The 16,082-nt window shown below is 64.9% G+C and overlaps 1 protein-coding gene across 1 annotated transcript in view; it reads left to right on the forward strand.

The window, feature by feature from the left end:
- The first annotated feature begins 2,798 nt into the window (after positions 1 to 2,798).
- The window catches only part of HTRA3 (HtrA serine peptidase 3), a 35,973-nt gene continuing 22,689 nt past the window's right edge, over positions 2,799 to 16,082 (forward strand). The window contains exons 1-2 of the mRNA XM_046656353.1: positions 2,799 to 3,183; positions 14,651 to 14,750. Coding sequence (XP_046512309.1) covers positions 2,799 to 3,183; positions 14,651 to 14,750 — 485 coding nt within the window. The remainder of the gene's footprint in view (positions 3,184 to 14,650; positions 14,751 to 16,082) is intronic.

The raw sequence follows: 16,082 nt of genomic DNA on the forward strand, positions 1-16,082 counted from the left end.
TGGTCTGCAGCAGCAGCCAGCCCTGGGAAGCTGGGGACCTCCCTGAGACTCAGTTTCCCCATCTGCGGACAAAAGGCTCTCCTGACCCTGCCCAGGTCTCTGCTTTTCTGTGCCTGGGGGACTCCAGGACGCAGAAGCATTGCCCTGACGAGTGGCGTCTGCAGCACAGTGTGGCCCCGAGGAGTCTGCTCTGGGCCACGATGCCCCCAGGACAGCCTGGTCCTGTGGGCCCGTCCCCCGGCCCCTCAGGCCTGAGCTGCCCTGCAGGAGATGCGAGCCAGGAGGCCTGGCCAGGGTTGGGGTAGGCCCAGCCCAGCCAAGTCCAGCCCAGGGCCCCCAACCCTGGGATTCTGGCTTGTTCCAAGGAAAGGCCGGAACTGCCCCACATCTTCACAGCAAAATCCCCTTCGAGTTTTTTGAGACAGAAATGCATGTCCTACTGCCCTTTGTCGAGGGCCTTTTAGAAGGGGGGCCCCAGCCCCTCACCCCCGATTCCCCTGTGGGGCTGCAGCCCCACACTCACGGCCACTGTCCCTCTGGCTCCTGTGGGTGCTCACACCCGGGCCTCCAGCTCCTCCCTCCTGTGTCCTCCCCAGCCTGAGCCACTCCCTCCAACACATTCGTCTGATGGGCCACGCCCCCACCTCACCCCTCAGCAGGGCCCAGTCCTTCAAGGACCCCAGGGCCCTCAGGGGTTGGACCCACCCCTATCCCTCAGCTGCCCCTCCCTCCTCTGAGCCACGGCCCCTAGCCCGGGTGCCCGTAAACTTGGAGAAAAACAGACAACATCTTCACGTCACTGACACCTGCCCTGAGGCCCAGCATTTCCTTCAGTGGTGAAGCAGGTCTGAGCCAGGGCTCCCTGTGATCCGTCACCCAGAGCAAACACAGGCGTCTCCACAGCAGACTGTGTGGCTGCAGCCCCTCCGGATCCCCGTCTGCTCAGCTGCCCGGGGATCCCAGCCAGCGTCCCGGCACCGGCGGGTGGCGGTGTTTCACTGCTCACGACACAGCCCCGCATAGACCGTGGAGTTGCCTGTTGTCTTACGTGTCCTACTGACTGTATTTTAATGGCATCGTTTCCTTTTGTAATGCCATGCAGGTTGTTTTACGCATTTAAAAATCACCGTTCTGAGCTGGGCTCCCCAGACCTCACCAGGCGGAAAAGGGGCTTGTGACAAAGAGGGTGAGACCCCAGCTCTGGGCTTGCACGCGACATTTTCCCCTACCCAGTGAGTCGCTGCTCAGATTTCCCTCTGCCCAGGCGGTGACTGGCTCCTGGTTTGTCCCCTGCCAGCCCCCCACCCCGGCCGCCCAGTGCTGGTGCACAAAGCCTCCCCACCTTGAAGTTCACCTCCCAAGGGGGTTCTGCCCCTTCCTCTGACCCCCACAGCCCTTGTCACCCTGGCTTGACATTGTCACCAGGCTCTGGTTCCCGAGCAGGGCCCGGGTCTCAAGTGGCCCTTCAGAGAACGGTGTGGAATAATGAGAATGGAGACAGCTCCCAGGTGCTGTGGGCTGACTGTGTGCCAAGCATGAAGCGCTTGGGAGCTTCACTCCTTCACTTACGGCATGCGGGCCCCCAACCATCCTAGGAGGCAGCAAAGCGCTAGTCATTCCTGTTTCATGGAGGGGGAAACCGAGGCACAGGACCACTCCCAGGGCCACAGAGCACGAGAGCTGGGACTGGAGCTTGGACAGACCCCGCCCAAAGCCTGGGAGAGTGTTGGGGGGGGTGGGGTACAACAAGCAGGTGATGAGCCAGCAGGAGACAGAAAGCAGGGTAGCAAGTACCTGTTATTTATAAGGTGGTTGGGGTGGAGGTCACTAACTCTTCGTGGGCTCAGCTCTAAGTGGTCATTTTTAAAGATGCCCCAGGAAAAGGAAAATGGGAACTTACGGTGGGCACCCTAAGCTCAGGGCCTTCTCTAAATGTCCACACTCAGTGCAAGCAGGTTGTCACACTCTGAGATGCCGAGGCAGCAACTCAGAAAAACAAAGCTGCTGCTTTTCTCCTCACCGAGCGCATCCTCCAAGCTCTAAAGACCGAGGAGGGGAGTCGGGGCACAAGGCGGTTGCTTCCTGGAGGTCTGTCTTCAGTGGAGGTGGGGAGTGAGCGAGGAGGGGTGACATCCATCCACACCCCTCCTGGGGACGGTGCCAGTCCCTGTGCTGAGGGCTCCCACGCTGGGGGGGGGGGGGGGGTGAGCTGGGGGGGGGGGGGAGCTGGGGAGATCTGGACTTGCCAGTGTCCTTAGGGAGAGGGGACCAGCTCAGATCCCTGGGTCCCTGGACACAGACACGGACACAGCTGGTGCTGGGATCCAGGGTTGTCGCAGGCCTGCGCCCTGGAGGCCCCGTCTCTGCATGGCCCCCATCCCTCGAGGCCCGCAGCATACCCGTCGCCGGGGTTCCCAGACTAGGCAGGCCTAGTGCCGCTGCCGGCCGGGTGGGTCCGGGCCCAGAAGGCGGGGCGGGGGCCAGCTGGGGCCTGGGCGGGGCTGGCGGAGGGGCCGGGCCGCCCCCTTCCAGCGAGGGCAGGCGGGGCCGCGCCTTTAAATGCGGCCGGGCCCGCCGCCCGCAGACCGTTGGCCCGGAGGGAGCGGGCGCCTCTCCCGTCGCCGAGCCCCGGGCATGCCCCTGCGGTCCCGGCGCCCGCCCGCCTGAGCCGCCGGCGCATGTGGCCACGCGCCCGCCCGCGTCCCCTCCGTCGGCCCCCCGCGCCCGGCCCCCGCGCCGCCTCGGCGTCCCCGCTCGCCCAGGGCCGGTCCCCCGCGCTGCCGCCCGCCGCCATGGCCATGCAGGCGCGCGCGCTGCTCCTGGCCGCGCTGGCCGCGCTGGCGCTGGCCCGGGAGCCCCCGGCGGCACCGTGCCCCGCGCGCTGCGACGTGTCGCGGTGCCCGAGTCCGCGCTGCCCCGGCGGCTACGTGCCGGACCTCTGCAACTGCTGCCTGGTGTGCGCCGCCGGCGAGGGCGAGCCGTGCGGCCGCCCCCTCGACTCGCCGTGCGGGGAGAGCCTGGAGTGCGCGCGCGGCGTGTGCCGGTGCCGCTGGGCGCACGCCGTGTGTGGCACGGACGGGCACACCTACGCCAACGTGTGCGCGCTGCAGGCGGCCAGCCGCCGCGCGCTGCAGCTCTCGGGGACGCCCGTGCGCCAGCTGCAGAAGGGCGCGTGCCCGTCGGGTAAGCGCTCGGCCCGGGCGGACCGGCGTGGGTGGGGTTAAGGGAGTGAAGCTTTCTCCTGGGGGAAGCTGAGGCTCAGCGCTAGAGCGGAGCCTCGAGGCCCACACTCCCTGGGAGCAAGTGGAAGGCTCTGTAGAAATCATTTAGCCAGCCCTCTGGTCTTCCAGGTGGGGAAACTGAGGCCCAGAGAGGTAAACTCCTGTCCCTGAGGTCACAAAAGTCGTGAAAGTGAACCCCGGGGCTCTCCTGACTAGAGAGGGGCCTTGTCCAGCTCTGGCATGTGCCGACCTACCTGTCTGCGCCTGGTTTTCGCCGTCCGTGTGTCCCTGCTCTGGCTGGGTGCTTGGTGGGAGGCAGTCCCAAATGGCCGTACATCTCCGGTCTGGGTACTGTCTTCAGTGGCATCCAGTGTTCTCTTTCTTCTTAACTGCACTTAAAACGCGTGTCTCCAGAGGGCTGTTGGGGAGTGCCGGGCGAGCTGTGGGGTTCCTGGGCTGCTCAGGGCTCCCTGGGGAGAGGCTCTTGGGGTAGAGAGCTTCTGAGCCCCTCCAAACCCCAGAACAGCCCCTCCTGGCATGGACTTGGCTCTGGATTGCTTCTTGCCACACAGGTTAATGCTGTGCACGGAAGAACATGCTAGAAAACCCTGCAGCCCCCTTATTTTGGGGGGGGCACTTCTTGGTAATGCAGGCTCCCGTGTGGGTTCAGTAAGTCCTCATGGACGCCCTGTGCTGGGCCCTGAGTGCCCTCAGCCTCCGTCTGTAGGGGAGGGATGCTGACCGCCGGGGCAGGCTCTCGGCCCCCATGCGGGGGCGCCACAGGGCGCACAGCCCGGCAGCCCTCAGGGAGCGGGGTCCGACGCTGAGTCTTACGGGACGGACAAGGCTTCCAGGTAGCCGGAGGCACAGGCTCTGTGGGAAAAGGGGCTAGCACAAGCGCCACGTGGAGGCTTGCTGTGTGTGGGGAGCCGTGCTGGGGGAGCAGAGAGCCCAGAGCAGCACGTGTGTGGGGGCGTGTGGGGTGTGGGGGCGTGTGGGGTGTGCGTGCGTGTGTGTGTGTGACACCTGAGGCTGGGCAGGTCGGCAGGCTTGGGCTGACAGTGGCCATAAGCATCGGGCCAATGGCTTAGACTTCATCCGGTTGGCCAGGGCTTCCCACATTGTGTCGGGTATTCTGAAATAAGTGCCCTGTGACCCAAAAAGGTTGGGAAAGTAAGTGCCGGCCCTGCAGTGGGGATTCACGCCACACTGGAGTCTGTCAGAGGTTCTGAGAAAGCTCGCAGTGAGAACACACGCGCACGCACACACGGTGATAACGCCCAGGGCCTCCCGAGAGAATTCCAGCAGAGCTCTTCTTTCCTGGCACACTGGGGTTCCGGGGAGCCCCGTTTGGGAAGCACTGAGTGGGGTTCACTATGAGTATACGGGAGGGCCGTGGAGGGGCTTTAAGGGAAGTGAGGGTGGTGAGGTCAGCTTGTGTTTAGATTGTGCCCAGGAGACCAAGGGGCGAGGGCGTGTGCCCCTCGACGTCTCAGAGATGGGCATTTTCACTCGGCAAGTGCCTGCTGCCCCCCCGGGGTGGCCCGTCGGATTTGGGGCTCGGTACCCGCAGGCCCAGCTCGGGCCGTGCTGAAGGGTCTGAGAGGCGGAGGGCTCAGGGGGCCTGGCGCCTGCCCGCTGAGCTTGCTCGTGCCTGTGGCCTCCCCGACCCCGACCATGCGGTGGACGCTGTTTGAATAAGGCACCAGGGCCCGGGGCGGGCCGGGAGGCTGGAGGTGGTCCACGTTTGGACCTTCTCTGTGTGTTCTGCTGGCCCTGGGCTGGTGACAAGGGCTCTGCGCTGAGGAAGACCCCGTCCGTGCCCTCGAGAAACTTAGACGAAGCTGAGACTGGGAGGCAGCGCGGTGAGCACAGACAGGTGCAGACGGCGCTCAGCGGGCAGGAGGCCTGGGCAGGAGGGCGCGGGCAGGGTGTCCCGGCGCTTGGTACTGACGGCATGGCCTTGGGTCCTTGCCCCAGTTTCCTGGTCGGTCCGGTGGGGGTGACGGCGACACCGTCTGGGGAGAACTGTTGCTGGGTGAGCGAGCCGAGGTGCGTGCCTCCGTGAGCATCCTTAGACCGGTCGCTATTCCGTGTGCTGTTCTCTGGGCCACGGCTGCCGCCACCGTCTCTGTGTCACCTGCCAAGGTCAGGGCTGCCTCTGTGCTGAGTGTGGAAGGTGAGCGGGAGGGCTCAGCCAAGGTGGGGAGCACGGCGAGGGGCGGGCAGAGCGGAGGCGGAGGGACCGGCCTCAGAGGCGCAGGATCCCGTCTGAGCCCAGGAGGTTGGGACATGGGGCGGGGACCCTCGGTGCGGGAGGCAGGGCTGGACGGCTCCGGTCTGCGAGCACCTTCACTCTGTGGTCTGTTGCTCCTGCTCTTGGGCCTCGTGCGAGCGCTGTCACCCCAGTGCACGGGGACCTCAGACACCCGGGCCTCCGCAGGGCCTCAGTGCAGGATCCCGTCCTCGTGGAAGGCTTGCTGGCGCAGGGTCTCTCGCCAGCGCCGTCTCACCTGCTCCACGAATCTGGTCCCCGCTCTCCACCGTGGATGCGCTCACTGGGCCCGGCTGGGATCTGGCTGGCATTGAAAGCTTCCTCTCGCTGGCCCCAGGCTTCCACGCGGGCCGGGACAACAGGCTCCCTGAGGTGTGGAGTCGGGTCCATCTGGCCCCCTGGCTCCATCGGGCTCAGCCCCGAGAGCATCACGAGCAGGGTCCCCTCTCTACGCTCCCCAGAGCCCGGCCAGAAGTCACTGGGTGACGTCCACACATAGTGGCCTCAGGGCATTTCCACACGCAAGTCCTGCCAGCTCACCCCTCGCCTGGGCCGGCCACGTACCCTTTTGCCCCTGGTGGAGGGTCCCTACCTTCTCCTGTCCCCTGGAGTGCCCCTCCCTCCCCTCTCCGCCCTCGGCTCCTCCCCTCCTCCTGGCTCCCTTCAGCCCCGGGGGAGCTGTCCAGTCCCTCCTCCAGATGCTCCCAGGTGCTGATGACTCAGGGTCCTGTCTCCAGCCTGTCTCTTCCCTGAGCTGGACTCCTCTGTCCGCTGGCTAACAGTACTGACAGGAGGACCACCCCAGGCTAGTCCTTGGCTCAACCTTGAAATGTCCCCCTAGCCAGCCATGGCTCCTTCTTGCTCTGGCAACACAGTCTCCACAGGCTTCCCCACCTCCCTCATCCTCCCTCTGGTCACTTCTCCACACAGCAGCCAGCATAACCTTGATAAATCCGTCTTGCTCGTCACTGGTGGGGCCCCCTCGGCAGCTCCCCAACTCTTGCCGTGACCCACAAGGCCCTGTGCCATCTGGCCCCCTCACACCCCTGTAAGGCCATCTCATCCTCTATACTCCAGCCACTCTGGTCTCTTTCGTACCTCAGGGTCTTTGCACATGCTTTCCCCGATGCTGGAATTCCCATTGTCTCACCATCCTCTCCCCTCATCCTGCCTTGGCCTGGGTGACCCACCACCGCTGAGCTGCCTTCCCTGCCCGCCATGTCCACGTCCTCCCTTCACTAGCCTCACGAGGGCCCCTGGGGTCTCCTCTAGACCCCTCACACCACCTGTTGATGCCATGCCTTTTCTCCATCTCCACCGGGCTCTGAGCCCCACAGGGTGGCGCCCTGGTCCAGTGCCTGGCGCACAGTCAGTGCTGTGGAATGAATAGATGGCCCCTGTGATGTGTGAGTGTCCTATGACCCTCCCCACGCTCCTTGCACACCCCCCAGGGCCAGGGGCTCACCACCTCTCCAGGGAGCCCTTGCCTGGTGCCGCCTCTGCCTTAGGGATAGCGTGGCTCCGTGTCTGTCAGTGGGGTGAAAGAAGGAGAGAAGGGGCTTGGGGGCTCTGTGCAGAGGAGAGGGTCCCTTGCACTTAACCGGAGCTCTGGGTCCTTGGGCCTCTCGGCCTGCAGCTGCCGACTAGACGGCCTGGGAGTGCGCAGTCGCGGGGCTGGGAGCCCGGCGGCTTCACGAGGTGGCGTCTAATAGCTCGGGTTGTGCGCCCGCGGCAGGTTCCAACGGCGCCCTCGGCTTGACTTACTCAAGAGCTTTGCTTGGCTTTTGACTTTTAATCCTCTGAGTGGCTTCCTGGGGCTGCGCCTGTCTTGGAATTCAGCCTTTGGGCCTAAGCAGCGGGATGACGCCTGCCCTCCTCTCTGCGCCCCTCCCCGCGCGGGGACAGCAGAGCGGAGGGCACATCTGACCGTCCAGGGACTCTGAGGCCTCGGCGCCCAGGGGTTGGGAGCCTGGAGTACAGCCCGGGAGGAGCTTCGGGGCCCAGGCCCTGTGCAGCTGGCCTTTCCCGCCAGGGCTTGGCCCAGGGAGCACCCTCGCCCTCCGCACCTCACCTGCCAGCCTCGGGCTATGGCTGGGACCCCACGGCACCCCTGGGGGTCTGCCTGCCAGGCCTCTCCCTGTGCCATGCACCTCCACACAAGGGCCCGAGGGGGCATTATGAGACTCCATCTCCCCGCCCCGGAAGCCTGGCTGTGGCTCCCCCTGCCTTCAGGATCAAGCACAGACTTCTGCGGCGGCCTGCAGGCTCGGTGCACTCTGGCCTCTGCTCTCTGCCCCCCATTGCCACCACCCAGCACAGCCCCATGAAATCCCCGATCCCACGTTGTGAGGGACAGACGTGTAGAACCCAGGCAAGGAAGAAACCACCTCCAGGATGGGGAGAGGTGTAGGTCAGGGAGGGCTTCCTGGAGGAGGTGGCATCTAAACAGCCACAGGAGGTGGGCACAAAGGGAGGACAGCAGGAGACGCCGAGTACGGGCTCATGCCCGATGCAGGTGACCCAACCTGGGAGGTGAGGACCCTGGAAGGTTGACGAGTAACCAGCGTGCAGAGTGGGTGTGGGGGCTCAGCTCAAGGGGCCCAGTGCCCTGGGCAGGGTGAGCTGATGAGGCCTGAGCCAGGGAGGTGGCCGAGGGGGCGGGCTCCAGAGGCACTAGGATCTCAGGGCTCGGGGCAGGGGGGTGTCAGGGTGGGTGGAGGGCCCCCCTGGAGGGGTGGGTGTGAGGACGGGTTCAGATTAGGTCCCGGCGGGGGTCTGGCGTGGATGATGTCCAGTGGGGGACAGCCTTCTGTGGCGCAAGCCTGGCTGGCGAGTGGCCCCGTGTGCGTCGGTGGCCGTGGGGCTGTGTCTCTGCGTCACCGGGAGCGCGGACCAGGGCTTGGGACCGGGCAGCAGGCCCATCCTCCCCAGCAGGCCCGTGGAGCCCGCCCCGCCCAGCCCACACGCAGGTCCCAGTCTCACCTCCAGGTCCACTTCCAAGGGGGCCCGGAGGGGACCGCCAGCCACTTGGGGATGAGCAGCGCTGCCCCGATGTGGTCAGACCGTGAGCACTGTGCTGGGACAGCTGAGCCCGAGTGTGCCAGGGTCCACCCGCTGGCTTCTCTGCCTGGCCTGGCATACACCCTCACCGTCCGCCAGCTCACCGGCCAGCAGCTTGGGGGAAACGAGGCCGGGGGGTGACTCGCTTGGCCCCCTGGAGGCCTGGGGTTCATGTGGACCGGACAAGGGGGTGAGGGGCGGCTGGCCAGGAGAGCCGACCTGTCCTGCCCGAGAGTTTGAACGCCGCCACCTCCCAGAGCTGCTTTGAAGGACAGGAGCCAGCGGGGTCACAGGGTCAAGGGTGGACCCCAGGCTTGCGCTCTGGGCTCACGAAACCTTGAACACTCGTCGTTGGGGTGTTTGTGTCATGGCCCTTCTTAAGAAAAGGCTCAGCTAGGGCAGGGAGCTGCCCCAGGTCCCTCAGGTGGGGAGGGACAGCTCTGCCCTGAGCCCGGGTCCCCTGATTTTCCCACTATGAGGGCTCTGCTCGCTGGGCTGGCCTCCAGCACCTTGAGGAAGTGGCCTCTCTGCTTGGTTTTGTTAAGGGTGTTGAACAGGTGGGTAAGAAAGAGAATGAATCACAGACCCTTGTCCTCAGCGCATGAAGACGCGTATGTGAGTGTCCCAAACCGAACGCCAGGTCTAATGCAGGGGGAGCAGGTGGCCCCCTGGAGTTGTGCAGTGCACAACCTGCCCTACTGTATGATTTAGCCCCTCTACTGCATAACCGACAGAGCTAGGATGGAGACCCAGTTCTGTTCCCCACGTCTGGCTGCTCAGGCGTGCGTCCCAGCTCCACTGCTTCCCGTGGCGAGACCTGGCGTGTCTCCTAATCTCGCTGCATCTCAGTGTCCTTGTCTGTGAAGTGGGGGTAAGAGCTGTTCCCTCCTCACAGGGTCAGCGGACAGTCAACTAGTTAATGAACTGAAAGTACTTTGCACAGCGTGCGAACAGACCTGAGTGTTGACAGGTGGAGTCAGGGAGGGGAAGGAAAGGAGGAGAGGCCGCGAGAGGGGAGGGAGCTGGAAGGGGAGCTCCACGGGCCCCATCCAGTCCCCATGTCACAGCAGAGGACCCTGAGCCCAGGGGGTCAGCCGATGGACCAGTCAAGGCAGGGAGGGCTTCCTGTAAGTGGCAGGCTAGGGGCTGGCCCCAGCGTGGCATCCATGGCTCGGGCGGCCCTGGAGGTGGCCCGGAGCCCCCGTGGCCTGCGGGACCCCTTTGATAAAGCACAGCAAGCTGGTGGCAGGGCCTCCTCCACGGGGCTGGCTGCAGCCCCAGCAGAGTGTCACAGCCAGAGGAGCCAGGCTGGCCCCAAGCCGAGGGCTGGCCGAGGCTGGGCTCCCCTGGGGGCCGCACAGCCAGTCACGCTGGCTGAGGACCAGCACGGAGTAGGGGAAATGACTGGGGTCGGGGGTCAAGGGAGCTGGCCGCGGGCCTTGGGTGGGTCTTGTGACCCCCCTGAGCCTGTTCCCCGCTCTGCAAAGTGGGCTGACCGCTCCCGCCTTGCAGAGTTGCTGCGAGGATTCGGCCCTGGACCCTGGCGGAGGAGGCGGTGTGACGCTCGGCCTGGGCTGCAGCCCTCGGCCCTGCCTTCCAGGGACGGGAGCCTGGGGCCCGAGGGCTGCAGACAGCAGCACGGCCCCCCCAGGAGCCACCGCGGGATCTGAAGCCACCATCCGCAGCTGGGGGAGATGGGTCACTTGGGGACAGGCGAGTCTTCAAGAGAAAGAAAAACACAAGGAGCCAGCCTGGGAGCTAATTAGACCGGAGGCGGCCCAGGGCTTCAAAGCCCGCCCCTCGTGGGCGCTGGGCCTGGGGCTGGAGGCCGTGAAGGCAGCCCCCCCCACCCCCCCAGGACCGCTCCTCTGACCCCACAGGACATTCACGCCCCTGCTCGCTCACTCGCTCATGTTCCTGCTGCTCGCAGCGCCCAGGCCGCGGGACAGTCCAGAGGGACAAGCCTTGGGGGCTTATGAGGTGCTGTGGGAGGCAGAGGCAGAGAGCGGTCGCAGCCTGTCGGGTCAGGGCAGCGCCCGGAGGAGGTGTGCTGTCTGGGCGTACAGGGGGACTTGACTATGCAAAGGCACGGTGACGCTTAGGAGCATGTGCTTAGGGAACGGGAGCCGAGGGCACCGAGGGGAGAATGGCAGTAGATGGGGCTCCAGGTGTCAGTGGGACCCGGACACCCAGGTCCTTCCTGCGTTGCTAAGAAGGTGCCGTCTGGTCTGCAGGCTGTGGTCAGCATTGTAGACAGATGGACGCAGCCTGGGACCTTGCGGTCATCCACTGACGGCCCCTCCTCCCCAGCTCATAGCTAACCACTGGGTGACAGAGGGGCTTCAGATTGCAGGGGGCAATAGAAGGAGGGGCAATGACCTTGGAGTTAGAGGAACAGAACTGGGTCTCGGTCCTGGTTCTCCCCACTATGAGCTGGAGGGGCACTGCATAGAGTTGAGCAGGCTGTGCACTGTACAACCCCAGGGGAAGCCAGTCACGCTGTGATCTTTGCTAATAACGCTCCTGGAGTTGTGCAGTACGCCACCTGTGCAGCAGTACAGAGCAGCCCCGTGGGGTGTCCAGGCCAGTCGCTTTCCTGCTCTGGGCTTCCATTTCCCCCTCTGTTCCATGGCAGTCGTGACTGTCCAGAGCTGGCACATGGTGGTCCCCTTGCAGGACTGTCACTGTCCCCAGCCCTCTGGAAGCCCTGTCAGGATGCAGGAACGCTGGTGGTGGAGCCCCAGCCCCACTCCTCTCCCAGCTGGCTCCTGTCCAGTGTCCCCGTCCTGGCTGCACCCCTTCCTCTCCCTGGAGGCCCCGCCGGACACCTGGCCCCCAGTGCTTTGCTCTGTGTCAAGCTCCTCCCGACTGAAACTTCCGAGGCCTGTGGATTTCAGTTTATTTTTGAAAAACAAAAAAAAATGCTCCCAGCTGCATCTGGCCAAGGCTGACTGTTGACTTCAGAGCTTTGGCTCGAGGACGAGGTGGGGGTGGGGTTGTCAAAACCCCCAAATAAACAGAGTCTGCTTCCCAGCCCTGGGCCGAGGTTTTTGTGTGGAAGGAGGCGGTGGGAAGTCCTCCCTGCCCACTGATTCAGGGGTGACTCATCTCCTGTGGAGGACCAGGAAACGGCCGGCCCCCCCCCCCCCCCCCCATCACAACAACCTCCGCTGCCAGCCTTAGTTTCCTGGGACCTAAGATGGGCCACTGATGCCACTCTTGTGAGGCTGCTCCTCACGGGACTTGTTAATAGGCTGAACAGTGTTCTTTGTGGTGGAGTTTGTAGACCTACTGTGTGCTGCAACAGAGAGGGTCAGGGCAGCATCCTTGTCCCCTCTCCCTCCCTCCCTCGATCCTCTTCTCCCTCCCTCCTTCCATCTCTCCTTCCCTCTCTCTCTCCCTCCTTCCTGTCCTCCATGAGCCTGCTGGGCTCCCCTGTGCTGGTTGCTGCTCAGCTGTGGGAGGAGCCAGACCTGTCTCTGTCCTGAAGGAGCTGGTGTCTGGGCTGGAGGTGAGGCAGGCGGGCTTCTCCTCGGAGCCCACACTAGAAAGGGAAGCCTTGGGGCAGAGGCCGTTGGGTCGGGACCTCAGCTGCCTGCGTGGAGCCAGGGTCTGTACTCGCCCTGCGGCCCTGGCCAGGCGGAGGGCCGCGCAGAGCCTTCCAGCGCCCTGTGGAAGGCTGAGCCTCGGCTCAGGACTCCCTCATCAGGCACGTCGTCCCTCCGCCTGTGTTTTCCGGCTGGGCCCAGTTTGGAGCCTGCCAGGTCCGTCTGCAGCTGCCTTCATGCGTGACGCTGCCTTTGCACACACTGTTCCAGGCCCAGGTTGGGGACACTGCTGGCTTCCCTCTGTCCCCTCGCTGGTTACACCGTGCTGTGCCTGGCCGGTCACTGGCCTGGACCTGGCGCAGGGTGCGCCCGGAAGGCCCTCGGCACGCGTGGACGGAATACACTCCCACAAAGCGAGTACTGTAGGCCAGGCCCGGTGCTGGGAGCCCCGGGAGGGAGAGGCCCGCACTCCCTGACGGGGAGAAGCCTATGGGGGCTGCCTGGAGGAGGCGGGACTTGGGCTGGGACGACAGAGTGTGGCTGATGGAGCAGAAACTCAACAGGTTGCACAGTGGGGAGGGGTGACACCCGCCCGGATGCTTGCCCAGCACAGCATGGGGTGGGGGCACGAGCCTTAGCCGGGCTGGGCCTGGCGCCCGTGGGGGAGCCGCCGACCTGCCAGCCCTCCCTCCGAGGGAGGGGCCGTGGGTTGGGGCCTTGGGGGTCGGGGCTGTGGGGACGGCCTGGCAGGCGCGTCCTGTCCCAGAACCAGGCTGGCACCGCAGGCTTGGTACCCACCTTCCTTCCCCGCCTGGAAGCCCGACAGGATGGCGCGGCGCCCCCCTCGGGGCGCACAGCCGGGCTCAGCCCACCGCTGCCCGGCCTCACCTGCTGAGCTTCCAGGAGGACCCGCAATCCTGCGTGGGGGCACACATACCCGGAGGGGCTTGCCCCTGACCGTGACCTCTGAACCTTGAACCCTGCCCGGACCCGACAGGCAGCCCTCGACTCCACTGACCACAGCAGGCTGGCCTCCGCGGCCGGGTGGGTGCGCCCTCCTTGCCACCCTGACCCCGCAGAGCCTGCAGCCAGCTCTCCTGTGGGCCCCAAGTCCCAGCTCAGGCTGAAGGGACACTCAGGGCCTTGGGGGGGGCCCGCGGGGGGAGGCAAGGGCCCCGAAGGAATGGAGCCCTGGGCGGCCGGTGGTCCTCCTCTGCCAGGCATGTGTCTTGGTTCGAGGGAGTGTGTCTCCCTGAGCCTCAGTTTCCCCCCTTTAGAGCGGAGACAGTGGCCTCGGCCAGCAGGAGGTTGGTGGGGCTGCAGGTCGGGCTGCGTTGGCCCGTAGTGCGTGCAGCCCTGACCAAGGGCCCAGGCTGCCCCCGTGGCTGCTCTCCACATTGGCCTCCCCTCCCTCCAGACAATCCGGAAAACCAGATTTCCTCCCCTCCTGATGTTCAGTCGCTTCCCAGAGATCAGCAAGAAAAGCAGTGCCTGCAACATTGGCCTCCTCAGGCCGGGCCCTCCTTGCTCACACCTGGCAGGGTGGCAGGGTGGGTGGTGGGTCCCCCTGGGCAGGGAGCTTCACAGTGCAGGTCATGTTCATCCCCGCTTCCCTCAGGCTGGGGTGGGGGTCCAGGAAGGGGATCTTCAGTCTCATTTTTCCCATGAGCTGTTGGGGCTCAGAGAGGGTAAGTGATTTGCCTGAAGCCACACAGCTGGAGGGCAGCGGTGCTCAGCCCAGCCCAGGGTGCTCGACTCTCATTCCAACGCTGCTTCCAGGCCCCAGGAGCCCCTTACAAGGTGCGCTGGGCAGCGTGGGTTCCAGGTGGCGCCCGCCTCTTGCAGGGACCTGGGAGACCTCAGTGCATGCCTGAGCAGGGAGACCAAAGGGCTCTGGGCCTCGTGCCACCCACACGCCTGTGGTCCCGGCAGGCAGCAGCCCCCGCTGCTGACAGCAGCAGAAATCTGAGGCCTGGCAAGTCGGACTGGGGCGTGGCCAAGTGAGGCGCAGACTGGGGGCGCTGGCAACTCGGACCTTGGCAGCCCAGAGTGGCCCTGGAGGGGGCCACACTGTGGCCAGGCGAGGACAGCTCAGAAGGGACCACCTGGGGCTTCTGCTGTACCCTCGTCCGTCACTGCACCAGCCCAAGGGCTGGAGGGCTGGACCAGAGCCAGCAAGGGGAGGGGACGGTGTTCTCGTGCCAGGTCATGGCTGTTTATGAGACAAAGGCAAAGGCCCAGGGGGACCGGCTCAGATCCAGCCTGAGCATCACGTCACTGCTGTGCAGCCCCAGGGCGAGTGTCCTAACCTCTCTGGGCCTCCTGCCAGCCTGGGGATGTCAGGAAGCTCAGCTTTAACCGTTCTTGAGGCAAGCACGCCCTCCTTCCCAAATGTCTGGGTGTCACTGCGTCGCGGAGCCTGGGGTGTCCCAAGGGTTCTGAACCCTGTGGGGTCTCAGGTGGGGCCTCCTCGTCCCTCCCCCTGGGCGGGGTTCAGGGCGGTGTCTGGGTTTCCCTCACGCACCTGGTTCTTCCTGCCAGTGTAGGTCTCCACCAGCTGACCAGCCCGCGGTACAAGTTCAACTTCATCGCGGACGTGGTGGAGAAGATCGCGCCGGCCGTGGTCCACATAGAGCTCTTCCTGAGGTGCGTGAGCCCCGCGAGGTGTCCCCTCGTCTGCTGGGCCCAGACTAGGCTCGATTCTAGCACTGGGGGGGCGTTGAAACCAGGGGGGCTTGGGGTGAGGCGGAGCTCACGCTGACCCCCATGCCCCTGGGGAGGACGCACCCTCTCTGACTCGGGTATCCTCGCCTGGGGAAATGACAGGCGCCTCGTGCCTCACGGAGCTGTGGGCGCTGAGCAGGTGCAGAGTGGGTGGCAGCTGTGGGTCTCATCCATCCTCCATCATCCATCATCCAACCAGTTCCATCGGGCACCTGCTGTGTGACTGTTCCAGAGGGGCCGCCAGGTAAAGTGCAGAGAACAAATAACCACGTTATGGACGACGATGGAAGGGCTGAGCCGTGGAGAAGAGCGGTCATGCAGGAGGGCGGGCCATCAGAACGCTGGGGAAGGGGTGCCCTGCACAACTGGGGTTCAGGGAGGCCCCACTGATCCAAGTTGGAGCAGACACCGGGGGAGGTACCCAGAGGACGTGTAGAGTCGGGGGCGGCCCAGCTCGCAGCAAGGTGCCAAAGTCTGCCTGTTCCAGGTCACGAATAAGGCCAGTGTGGCCGGAGTGGGGGACAAGGTGGATGATGACCACCCCTCCAGCCTCAGTCTCCTCATCCGGGCCCTCCTGGGCTCTGGTGACACCCCACGAGGGACTAGCGTGCTGTGGAGGACCTGTCCATGCATTTTTCCCTCTCCTGCTGTTCCCGTGGCCTGGACACCCTCTGCCCACCGCGTTGTCCAGGACCTCTTCGGTTGGACTAGCTGTAGGCATCCAAAGCTGCATGTCATGGAAAGACGAGGCCGCCAGCTGAGAGCAGGGTGGGCGGCCAGGGCCACACATTGCTGAGCAGCAGTCGGGCCACTTCTGGCCTCAGGGCTCTGCTCCACGGCGCGACCTCCCTCAGCCTCGCTCAGACGCTCGCCGCGTCCCCGGCCCTCCCCTGTTGGCCAGCTGGGACGGGCGGCCCCCAGTGACACAGGACGAGAACCTGAGTGAGGAGGTTCTTGGTTTCCCACCAGACAGACCTCTTCCGGGCAGGGACTGCATCGAAGTCGTCCCGAAGTCCCCAGAGCCCAGGGTCTGCCCCAGAGTGGTGGCTCAGTGAGGGAGTGGGCGTGCGAATGGATGAGTGGGTGTGTGAATGGATGAGTGTGTGAGTGTGTGTGTGAATGGATGAGTGTGTGAGTGAGTGTGTGAATGAATGTGTGTGAGTGTGTGAATGGATGAGTGTGGGAGTGAGTGAGTGAGTGTGTGAATGGATGAGTGTGTGAGTGAGTGTGTGAATGGATGAGAGTGAGTGTGTG

The sequence above is a fragment of the Equus quagga genome, chromosome 3 (genome assembly GCF_021613505.1).
Source record: "Equus quagga isolate Etosha38 chromosome 3, UCLA_HA_Equagga_1.0, whole genome shotgun sequence".
Classification (NCBI taxonomy): Eukaryota; Metazoa; Chordata; class Mammalia; order Perissodactyla; family Equidae; genus Equus; species Equus quagga.